This window comes from Sebastes umbrosus, chromosome 4, assembly GCF_015220745.1.
Source record: "Sebastes umbrosus isolate fSebUmb1 chromosome 4, fSebUmb1.pri, whole genome shotgun sequence".
Classification (NCBI taxonomy): Eukaryota; Metazoa; Chordata; class Actinopteri; order Perciformes; family Sebastidae; genus Sebastes; species Sebastes umbrosus.
Window position 1 is genome coordinate 35,610,006 of NC_051272.1, and position 12,891 is coordinate 35,622,896.

The 12,891-nt window shown below is 41.2% G+C and overlaps 1 protein-coding gene across 1 annotated transcript in view; it reads left to right on the top strand.

The window, feature by feature from the left end:
* The window catches only part of LOC119486234 (NT-3 growth factor receptor-like), a 253,693-nt gene that overhangs the window by 151,059 nt on the left and 89,743 nt on the right, over positions 1 to 12,891 (top strand). Inside the window, 5 exon segments of the mRNA XM_037766194.1 lie at positions 939 to 1,051; positions 3,092 to 3,275; positions 5,186 to 5,209; positions 6,227 to 6,270; positions 8,609 to 8,711. Of these exon segments, the coding sequence (XP_037622122.1) occupies positions 939 to 1,051; positions 3,092 to 3,275; positions 5,186 to 5,209; positions 6,227 to 6,270; positions 8,609 to 8,711 (468 nt within the window).

Here is a 12,891-nt window from a genome sequence, read left to right on the forward strand (position 1 = left end):
CACTAAATTCACTTGCGCCTTGCACTTTAGACCATGCACCATAGATCATTTAAATAGGGCCCATCGTGTTAACTCCAGAGTTAACAACGATCACGTTCACATTAGTTGCAAACATCAGTTCATCTTTCACCAAAAACATGAGCACGGTCTTTTAGAAAGTTCATGCACAACACGGTCAGTATTTGTTCCCATCGAAGATTTTGTGGGGTGTACTGTCCACTGCCTCCCTAGGTGCTGCTAGCATGGCTTTAGTCATATTCATTTTACTGGATAACACCCAAGGGTGCTTTCATCCAGAGCTCCTTTTTACACTATAACGCAGATACTGTACGTCAGACTTATACTGTACAAATTTTGCACATCTGGAGCTTGTGAAACTCATCTAAGCAGCCCTGGTGATATATTATCCTCTTGTGTGTGTGTGTGTGTGTGTGTGTGTGTGTGTGCGTGTGCGTGTGTGTGTACATTTGAAAGGATAAATTCAATTTGCGGTGGAACGACTAATAACAGCGATCATCTTTCTCTGATGCTGGTTTGCATTTCTCACCACTGGCTGCAGAAAGATGATGACACAGTTGCAGCAAACAGCAAATCGTGTTTGCATTCAGAAACAGTTTTGTCAGGCAACAGAGAGAAACACGAGAGCAGGAACGCACACGCTCACACACTCCAAATCGATTGGAACAGATTGTGATGAGACCAGCATATTAAAATGATAATCAAGGTCTCTCCATTTCCACGTCTCTCTATTTCCTCTTCCCATTCTTTCATGTACTGCCACAATACATCCAGTGTAATGACAGACAATATAAGCTTCACTGTAGTGGTGCAGGTACATGTGACAGTGTAATTCAATAAAATACTTTTTTATGCAGTCCTCTGTTTCAATTACAAAGAGAAGTGCTCATCTTCCCCTCTCTTCTCTTTGGTCTCTTCAGTTCCTCCGTACATCGTGAAGCTGAAGGAGCCAGAACGCCGCCATGACACGTGCATAGAGTTTACCGTTCGAGGATCACCCCACCCGACCTTACGGTGGTACCACGAAGAGGAGGTGTGTTTGATTCATCTATCAGTGTGACTGCCAAATCATAATCTGGTCAATCTTTTCTATAATGTATGTTCTAGACGATGCTTTATTATTTCATGGTTGCTCTTTGAATGAAATTCCATCCATGGAATACACCATGGAGAAACAAAACCATGTATCAGATATCAAGATGGAACCACACTTTGGGGTTTAAAGGTCCCATATCGTGCTCATTTTCAGGTTCCTACTTGTATTTTCTGTTTCTAATAGAACATGTTTTTTCTTCGTACTGTCTGCCTGAATATACCTGTATTCACCCTCTGTATGAAACGCTCCGTTTCCGTACATTTCAATGGAATTGCAACGGAATTGCGTTGCTAGGCTACAGTTTGGGTCCATGTTTACTTCCTGTCAGCTGATGTCATTCACATACACTGCGACCAGAATTAAACTAGGACACAGTTTTGAATGTTTACATTTAAAAACCGTTTAATCGTCTAAATATTGTATATTTGTGACATCACAAATGGACAGAAATCCTAACGGCTTGTTTCAAACGCACAATTTCTAAATACGGGCTGTGTGTATTTCTCTGTATATTGAGTGTTTTGATAGTTTAACAGTATCTATAAAGCACTTAAACCTGCTTTATAATATAAAAGACATGAAAATCTCACTTTTTACAATATAGACTTTAAATGAATCTACCAAACAGTACATTCCTATATAAGGCAGAGTATATTCACTGATTGTTCATCATGTTTTGATGACATTTTGTGTGGAAATAATGTGAAAAATAACCAGTAACATTAGCTGTCAAATAAATGAGTAATAGTTGATTAACGATTACAATATTTGTCTCTGAAACAAAGTGGATTAGAACTGTAAAGTGGCAGAAAATATAAATACTCAAGTAAAGTACAAGTATCTCAGAACTGTTTCTCTTCAGGTTACAAGTTGAACATTGAGGATTTTGCATCAGGAAAGGGGGGTGGGGTGGCTTTCATAGGACTGACAGAAAAAAAGTTTTGACCCACTGGTTGAAGATGATAATGTTAACTGAGTGAGATTGCTCTGTTGTTCCGATACTGATACCAGTATGGGAAATACACTGATCTTATATCACGTCATCATATCGTTTATCAGCTCATTTATGCTACAACAACAACACGTGTCACCTGATCCGTACATCCTGCCCGATCGACTGAGCATCTGCAACTCTCAACAGAGATGGAAAAGAAGCGGGATGGCTCACTCCTTATTTACTTCCATCATCAGCTCTGGGAAAAAAAAAAACGATTGCTGAGTCCCGAATCGATGATGGAAGTAGTGAAGGAGTGAGCCATCCCGCTTCTTTCTCATCTTTTGTTGAGAGATACACATGTTCAGTACCGATCGGGCAGGTGCTAGCGGAGAGTGTAACGTAAGTCAGAGCAGTAAAGCGGCGACGTGTGCCGCATGCAAGGCTTTACTTCCGAGATTTAGTTTAGTTTCCATACAGGGTTAGTAGTATACAGCTGCTAATAATAATAATAATAATAATAACTAGAATTCCAATCGGAGAGAGCCGACCTCTACCAACGCGTCATCAACGCGTCATCAGTTACACTGAATCCGGATCATGATCCGGATCGCCACCAAAATCGGATGGATTGTTCATTGTGCCACACCTCACCCCTCCAAAAACTTTCATTCAAATCCATTCTGGACTTTTGGAGTAATTCTGCTAACGGACAAACAAACAAACAAACCAACAAACCAACAAACCAACGCCGGCAAAAAACATAACCTCCTTCCTAGGCCTTCGGCCTTGGCGGAGGTAATAATAATGTATATACTTTTGTTGTTAAAGCCATGGTATCGGATTGGTACCCGGTATCAGCCCATGTGCAAATTCAGGTATCAGAATCGGCATTGGGAAGGAAAAACGTTTTTTATCGTAAGATCTCAACTCTGGACAGGCCTGAACACGTTTTTTTTGGTATATGACATTAGATATGAGTGTTTGCTCAGGGCTTCATGACATGTTGTCACTGTTAATTTGTTCTGTCAATCCCCTCTCAGGAAATATCCCACACTGACTATGTGCGTCCTGACATGGATATTTATCAGGACTACATAGAGGGCTGCCTGAACTTCAAGAACCCAACGCACCACAACAACGGCAACTACACTTTGGAGGCCAGCAACTACCTGGGTGTGGCCACCAGTACTGTCTACGGACACTTCCTGGACGGCCCCATTGGTGGTAAGTTGGGACCTGTTGAGTTTGTGTCATATCTACTACTATTATAATATGTACTATAGAAAATGAAATCAGCAACAGAGAATTATCTGCACTGATTCATTTCAACCGAAACCATCGAAACAAAATCATATCAGTCCTTTTGTGATTACTGCTCTTAACATACTAACATACCATGGCAGAAGACACCTGTACATTATGGGTTTGTGTTTGACCTGCGTATGGTTGGCTGTAAAACATGAACTCACAGTAGTGAAACAGTCATGTTGCAGTCTGGAAGCTGGCGTTTGCTTTCCTGTTATCTGTACTAGGCTTACATGCAGTTGCCAATAAAGTACCAACCTCTTTCATATGTCACTCTGTTAGAACACGTATCCATGAAGCATTTCACTCATATGTCATGTACATTATCCCTTACTTGTCATTGGATGTTACCTGGAGTGTTGTTGAACCATCCAATATCACAACCTGTTCTCACTCTCATCTAATCAAATACTGATGCTCAGTCATTGTCCCTCGCCGTCTGATACAAACACACCGAGGCACCCTTTAGAGTCTGTATGAGACGAGCCGGGCTTTCTACTAACAATGTAAACCCATCTGCGTCATTATTAGACAGTCAGAGCAACTGATGTAGTATAAAGAGAGAGAAAGTCTGCGTAGGGCGGATGGTAGGGGAGGCTGGAACGGTATAAAACGGTCGCTATAACGTGACAGTAGTACATTAAACAGGTAACCTGAAAAAAATCATGTTCCTCTGTGTCCTCCGGTGCTCCTAACTGCATCTGCAAGATTTCACAGACCAGAGGAAAACAAGCAGTAAGAGCTGATCTGAGGTCTGCTGTCTATCAGAGCCAGCTGTTAATCACTCGCGAACTCCGACCAAATGGTCAAACTAGGCAGCACTGATCAAATATGAATCAATATTATGTTACGTTGTAGTGCACGGCTTAGCTGTAAAATGAGAAATCTGGTGAAGGAACGCCAAGTTCCGGTCACACGACCGGAGCGCACCCAATAGGAATGCACTCACAATGAAATGACCTGTGATTGGTCAAAGTCTCCTGTCACGGGCTAGATGTTCTAAAGCCTGAAAACAGAGCCATGAGGAGGAGCAGAAATCTAGTTTTCTCTCAGAACACTTGAATTACAATATGCTGAAAGGTTATTATGGAATTGTTGCCCAATGATGCCAAAAATATACTGCCTATTGCCGCTTTAACTTAAGGCCAGTAATGTAACAAGCGTAGTCTACTTACTGTATTTGAACCCGAACCACGACCTTTTCTTAAACCTAACCAAGTACTTTTGTCGCCTCAACCTAAACACATCGTTTTGTAGTGCAAGTGAACCTAAGTTGGAAGTTTACTTTGAAAAGACTGTACGCATGTAACGAGCGGAAACTGTACAATTTCTGTGAACACGGAATTTTATTTTGAAGAGACACATGCATGTAACAAGCAGAAACTGACACACCGTCCCTGACACGTCCAAATCGACATTCTGTCTGGCAAATAGGGTTCGTCCAATGGAATACTGAAGCTTGGTTCAGCCCTCAGGTCGACGGAGTGTGACAGCCATCTCCCCGTGCGATGTCAGCCTCTTGTATTGCATGATGTGGTGAAAATAAAGCTTATATTTAGTCTAGGTGTCATTTACACTGTGATGTAGAGAATGAAGCTATGTTTAGACGAGAGGTGATGATCTTGTTAACGGTGTTATTTCTGGTGTTTTGCTCTTTTCACGCTTTGCACCCATCATATGTTTCTAATCTTACATTTGCTCTTCATAAGCTATTCTCATTTCTCGTTGTCCTCTCCTCACGTATACTCAAACAAATATTAACTATACTTTACCTTGTCTGTACAGTGTGTCTTACTGCATCTTCTCCACTTCTCTTTCTCCTTCCACAGTTACGAACGAAGATTATGATTACGGTAACTGTTTTTTACATGAATCGCATTAGAGTATTATGGTTTAGATTCTCAGAGTTGTCAAGAAGGAGTCAGCTCTTCATCATGACATCCTTTACATACAGTATGTAAACACGTCCAAAACTGACGCTAGAGGGGGAACCTAAGGCGTCAGAGTTTTGAAGTGTATAGGGCCACTGACCGAGTGTCTGTATTTGACGCACACCTGTGAAATTGAATCCAATCCAATACAGCAGCTCAGCCATACATTCTACGAACAGCACTCCAAACCTCAATAACAAACATGTAGTTGAATTAATAATTCTCTGACTGAACATTATTATCTCAGTAAGGGCAACACTTTGTGGCTGGGCTGCTGTATTAGATTTTACATGTGGACCTAATAAAGTGACCACTAAGACTATAATAATGTTAATATTCTAAAACGTACAATTCCGCATAATGAATAGTTTTTGTACATTACACTAAAAAATAAATGTATGTTTTGGATGACTTTGAATGCAAAATATTAACTTTTAATTGAATATTTTTCACTGCAAACTAAACACTAAAGACCATAGAGTTGAATCACACTCCTTTGACTAGAACACAACTTATGTGTGTTTGAAGCTAGTACTGATAGATACTTCAGTATACTAAATATCCAGTATATTGAGGGATATGATTTTTCTTTCATGAACATAATGTGTCTGAGTAAATATGTTTTACTGTTGAACAATACACTTAATTGTTATGACTTAGTTAACAGGTCTATAATTTTCCAGAAATGTCCTAGAAAAACTCAACATAACAATAACAAACATTGCATAACAAATAGCAATATAACCATATAATTGCATGACTTTGATCTCTAAGGTATGTCATGTCTTTCACCTCCGAGTGTCTGCAGCTCGTTGTTCATTATTGATTGGAGTAGCTCTGTAGTTCATTGTTTTAGGACTTCTCTCCCTGCAGAAGCCTGCCGCTTCTGTAGTAAACTGTTGGGATTTTCTAACCCAGTTTGCATCTTTCCACTTGTAGTCCCGACCGAAGAGACTCCCAAGCCTGACGAAGATACTTTCGGGGTGAGTGACTGTAATTAAACATGTGAGTGTTTGGCTGATATTTTTTGGTTGTATTTCTTCCACTGGCCCTGATCACGCACCTAGACAAACAAAAAGCTCCTTATCACAGCTATGGCTTGGGAAAATATCTAAAGTACATTTTTCTGACCAATAGTGTGATTTAAATTGCTTATCATTTCTGTAAATTACCTCAAAGCCGGTATCGGTGATCTCGATTTTATTAAAAAATCAGATAAAATGATGAAGAAAGAAAAAAACTATAATTTCAGCTTCTAAAATGTGAATATTTTCTGGTTTCTTTACTCCTCTATGACAGTAAACTGAATATCTTTGGGTTGTGGACAAAACAAGACATTTTAGGACGTCATGTCGGGCTTTTGGGAAACACTGATCATCATTTCCCACCGTTTTTTTACATTTTATAGACCAAACAACTAATCGATTAATCGTGAAAATAATCGACAGATTATCGACGATGAAAATAATCGTTAGTTTCAGCCCTAGTTTGAGGTAAGGTTGACCCTAAATAGTTGACTATTCGACGATTCAATCTAAGGAGCCGGATGTGACTGACGATCTCAAAGTCAAATCGTCTCAGAGCGCGGAAAAATGTGGATATGAAACAAAGGATCATTCCATTCGGGCATAAAAATATTGTGATGTTTAATTTTGGTTTCACATGATCAGGGGTGAAAGTCCTGTATTTGTTTGACCCATCCATCCACCCGACCTTCTCCCTAAGCGGACTTTGTAATAATTACTACGGCCACTAGAGGTTGCCGTCATCTTCCACTCATATCAACCATGTGAATAGATGATAATGGCCTTCTGCACCTACTAGTAGGTGCAGAAGGCCCCTTCTGATAAGATATCAGTTCTCCATAGAGACGCACATTTCATTCATATCATTTATAGTGCAGGTAATGCTTGTTTTTCATAGTATGTCTAGAAGAAAAATAGTTTGTTTCTATTATAATTAGTGAAGTTTGTTCTCAGATACAAACACCAGTGATGGTTGTCATTTTAGCCAGCAAAATTAGAGGTTGCGAACCTAACTTCCTTACAGCTTGTTACGGCATTTGAAAATTGCACTCAAATAATAATTTTGAAAAACACAATATTCGTACAGCCCTGAATATAACCCTCACTCTGTATTTGTGTGTGTTTTTGTCACCATTCTACGCTGTGAGATATACAATAATTTGTATTAATTTTCCTCACTTGCTCTGTAGTTGCAAGTCGTTAGTAGTGTTTATTGTCTTGCCTAGTTTAGCATGTACAGACATTTAACAGCAGCAACTGTCCGTCCATCTTTATGTATACTCATAATGGCCATTATATTAAAGTACCAGTGATGTGCAAAGGAAGACATTGGATAAAAAAATCTGATAATTTAGCTCGAGAAGTTTTGTGTTGAGAGCGGACGGTGCTTTTTTAATCCAGCCTCTCCTTCTCCTCCATTCACTCGCAGCAATTTGCTCATATGTGCTGAAATCCCCTGGTGGCTGGTGAGCCTGGGAGTTGGCTACAAATGTAACGGAGTTCATCTTTTTTCCTGTGATTGACTGGGAAAAGATAAACTGTTGAGGCTGAGGATTTGATGGAGCGTAGTGGGTTAGTGTATGTGTGTGGGGGGGCTATTTTTCTTTTACATATTTCTGTGTTTGCATCTGTGTTCAGAAAAAAATCTGAATACCTGTATGTACAGTGCCTGAATTGGACCAAAGAAATGCCAGTAACCAGTTGCATGACATGATCCTCATATGTGTCTCGGATACATTTATATATTGGTAATATCCCACTTGAATTTCATTACATACATTATGCCTACACACAACTCCGGAGGTGACAGTACGCAATAAGAAGTAAGGGAACTCGTGGACAACAATTGTATTGTATTACACTTACAGAGATTGTCAAATCTCAAAGTCCTGCTAGCAACCCTCTAGAGGCTGCAATGTTTCATTCCACCTTATAATTATAACATTGAACAGAGCTAACAGCATACTGAGGACTCTCACCAGTAGTGAGGCTTCAAAACGTCAAATTGGTCCTAATGGTGGCGCTAGAGGGAAGCATGGTCATGGAGTAATTAAATCAGAAACATTCATTTCCTTATGAATGTGGAAGAAAAAGAAGAAGTTCTCAATCAGTACTTAATCCCTCTTGAGAAATGTCCTCAGCAAGGACTTCAGCAGGCCTTAAAAGGGAACAACAGATATATATATATATATATATATATATATGGCTTAATGGCTGTTTACGGCCTGCTGAAGTCCTCACTGAGCAAAAATCTTTCTTTATTCTTATCTTTCCTTCTGTCCACCCTCGTCCGTAGGTCTCCATAGCAGTAGGCCTGGCAGGGTTTGCCTGTTTGATGCTGTTGGTTCTATTCCTTCTCATCAACAAATATGGACGTCGCTCAAAGTTTGGCATGAAAGGTAAGAAACCAGTTTTAACTCTCAATCTATTTGGTTCTGTTTTCCTGAAGATGCCTTTAGGCTCGCAGTGTGTGTGTGTGTGTGTGTGTGTGTGTGTGTGTGTGTGTGTGTGTGACATTGCTCTTGAATGAAGCTTAAAGGTGTGAACTGGCATGAAGGCCAGACATGTACCTGTAGATGGAAAGACTGAGACTGTCAGCTTTGCCAACATCTTTGTAGTATTCATTTGTATTGCTTTGCTCTGGTGTCGGTGCTCCCATCTGTTTCTCGATGCTGGGGGCACGCTGACAAGTCGTCTACTGAAAGTTATACACCTACTATGGATAAGTACCTCATACAACCCCACTTCAAAACACCCAAACTATCCCTTTAAGAGTGACAGAAAGGAAAGATTACAAAGTAATTAAGAGCTGGAAAGACAGAAGGATGAAAAGCATGAGGGGGAGGAAGCAAGTGAGTAAGGATAAAAAGGAAGGATGCATGGAGGAAAGGAGTATCGGTGGTACAGTAGGAAGAACAGAGGGGGAAAAGAATGGAAGGACAGAGAGAGGGAGGCAAAAAGGATCAAGGAAACAGGGTTGTTTAGAGTGCTTGCTGTTTTTTCCCTCCATGCTTTCTGTCTTTCCCTCTCTCTTTCTCTCTTGACGTGTCTTCCACTCGTTGCTGTAGACTTTCTCAGCAGTGATTGGTTTCTAGGTTGAGGTGTCCTCACATCTGTCTAAACTTTCAATATGAAAGAGAGGATAGAACTGTTTTAAGGATTTCAGCTCACCTGCATTCAGTGTTGAGGAGTTGGTGTTGGTGTGACTTGGGTTTATTGATGTCTATTGACGGAGCTGTGCAGGATGAAGCCTGGGTGTGTTTTACATTTCTAAATCCTTCTTACATCTTTCTCCCTCTTAATCAATGTTTGGTTTCAAGTCATCATTTTTGTTATCATGTACAGAAGCAGGGATGCACCGACTGCAAAATTCTGGGCCGATACAAATGTTCTTTCATTGAACATAACAATAACGTTGTCGCTGATCTTTCTGTGTAATACTCCCACACGACCGCAAATAACCAACACAACATTTAGCCGACGCAAAACCAATGCAACCCAACAGATAAATGTCGGCCACTGCCGTCGGCGAATGTCATCTTATTTGCCGATAGTGCAATGGCAGTCAACAAGGCGAATATTGACCGATATCGATGTTTGACCAATGACTCAGTGCATCCCTATACAGGAGCCTATACAATATGCTTCAATGCTCATCATTTTCTAGCCTCATTATGATGACATCACAGGTTATTACTACAGTGGTATGAACCCAAAATAAAGGGGCCGCAAACAGTCTGCTGCACGCGTGGGACTGCCGTGACCCGAGGATCGCTTCAATCAGCACTTCAGCACTTCCTCTCCTCATCCCTCTGTGAGTGTGAGGGTTTTGAGCCTGCTATCTCCGCGCATTACGCAGCGCCTCTCCGCCAGCGCCCGGCTGCATCAATCTACGCATAATCTGCGTACTTCTGTACTTACACTTACTATTTTGAGTGCATAAGTGCTCACACTGGGAAGTACGGCAAAATGCAGTGCACTCAAAGTACCCGGATGTTGTACTCAAAACGGTCAGATCGTTGAGTGTGGAACGCTGGACACTTTCCACACTCAATTGTCACCATCTTGGCTACGTAGCGGAAGGGGCGGGAACACGACCACTATTCAAACATACGTAGATAACAGAATAAAACAATACAATACGTAAACATACCGGTGCATTTTCAGCAACAGGAGGACACATCGTAGGCGACGACGTTGGAAACGTAATTTTCCACTCTGCTTTCATTTTTTCTTCAACAAAGCAGGCAGATATTTTGGCGGGTAGCGAGCCGCGGTGAAATGTTGTGATCGTCATTTCCGGTCAGTGCGCCTCAGAGTATTCGATTTGAGACGACCCTACCCCGCTGAAATTTACGCACTACTCAAGTAAGTACAGAGTGCACACAGTGCACTACATTGAAGTGTACTTCAGGAAGTACTTGGATTGGAACACACTCCCAGTACTGATGAGTGAGGTTCTCTGCTAGGATTTACAGTACTTTATCACTTTAGCCTCTTGCAGGAACTCTTTGCCCTTCACCGCAGGAACCAGGGATTAAATCAAGTTCCAGGGACATTTTACCCCCCAAAAAGGCCCTGGTCGGGGGGCTAGTACTTTCTGAAAGTACGGGAGCTTCTGGGTAGGGTTTGCAGGGTTCGCTGCTGCTTCAACTCGTGTTCCGCTTCATTCATAAAACAAGGAAGTACTCTAGTATCGATTTTGGGGCATTTTAGGACGAAGGAAGAGCATTTCTCTTTGTTTGATAACATGAAACGTAAAGTTGAGCTTTGCTGCCGGCTTCCCAAAGAGAGAGAGAGATCACGTGAGCGAGCTGAGCGGGCGTGTGGTAGAAGACGCAGACAGCGCGGCGGTGCTGTGAATGAGAGAAAGTGAAGTTATTTTCTGATTGTTTCACGGCGTTAACGTTCTAAAGCACAAATACATAGCCATCAGACACTCCACATGACTTACTGTGGAAACAGACACTCTTAGTTTCATTCATTCATGCAGCAGTGAGGCAAAACCTAGGGTTTCTTTTTCTTTTCCAACGTGTTTTTTTAGATGAAACAGGCGGACCCACTGAACTGCAGGCTGCAGAGTGTGTTTATCTCTGCGACCACCAGCAGCCCAGCTCGTCCCATGTCACGTTGCCTATTCATACGTCAGCAGACTAAATTGCCTAATTGTTGCAGGTCTTTAGACCGCTGTGGAAATGCAGACAACAAAAGGACTGTAGGAAGCTTTTAGTCCCTTGGAAATTAGTCCCAGGACTAGAATTACCGAGAACGTCTTGGTGGTAATGTGGCTTTTGTTAGGGTGGAAAATGTTTCCTGACTGACAGCAGCTCCTTTCTGTTGCAGGACCTTTAATAGAAGTCATCTGGACAATAATGAAACGACACATCATATAAACACAAGTAACTACTGCTTTAACTACGATCTAAACATTTACAAAGACTCAGCTTGAAAATGGAAAAGTACAATTGATTTTAATTCACTTTTATAGAGGGGATGCCCACTTAAAGAGGATGCAGTTGTCCTTAATCTCAACTACAAATATCTATTCATGAATCTAAAAAAACTGACTCATTTTAACCTGCGTTTCACAGGAAGAGTAACTTTTGAATAGCTTTTAATTTACTTGGAACACATGAAACACTTCATATGGAGCAGCTCCATTACTAACTGCAATATAAGAGCATTTTGACTTTGACGTTAAATACACCATTAGAATGCAAAGCTCTAAAAGCTCAGTGAGAGACCACTTGGATTTTTTTAATGTGAGTACAGTGAATATGGCCTCTAATGAATCTAAACTAAGACATTTTTCAAAAGTAGGACTCGCTAACAGCTGGGCAGACATATCAAGGCTGGAGCTCTGCAGCGGGGTTGCACACTAGACAGGTAGTCTGGCAGTGAACCAAAGGAAAATGGCAGGTATAAATATACTGTTAACTAAGGAGTGGATGAAGAGATTAGGAGCAGGGGTGCAGGTGGGTATGCGGATAACAGCTGTAGGCAGTAAAGGTGAGCACTAGATGCGACAGGTTACTGTGGGGGCACGACGATCGAGAGAGAGAAAGAAAAGAACAATGCAGTGACTCATGCTGCAGTGCGGTGGCAAAAGGGCCCTCCATGTTGTCAACCAGGCCACCTAGCAAACCAATGTTCATTGCTTGTTGGCTGAGGCGCAATAATGTTGGAACAAAACGGAAATAAAACCCTTTCAGCCGATGGTTGTGGCTTTCACTTTGATGAAAAGGCCTAGCTATATGCAAAAACACGTCATTCGAACTGGACAGAAACAAAATAAAACTCACCTAAACCGTCGTCATTACTCTTTCCAACAATCACCAAGTGTCTTTTGGTCAAACTCAAATGTAATTTCACCGAGTTTAATGTGGAAAAAAAAAAGGCCGAATCTACAGTTGTTCCGGATCACCACCAAAATCGAATGGATTGTTCATTATGCCAGAATGCGTCTTCAGTGGCCACATGTGATCCGATCTCTACCCTGCTCTTATATGCAAATAAACACGTAGTAAACACCCGGCTAATACAGCAGACGTTGTGACGTAATATTACATGAATGACAGT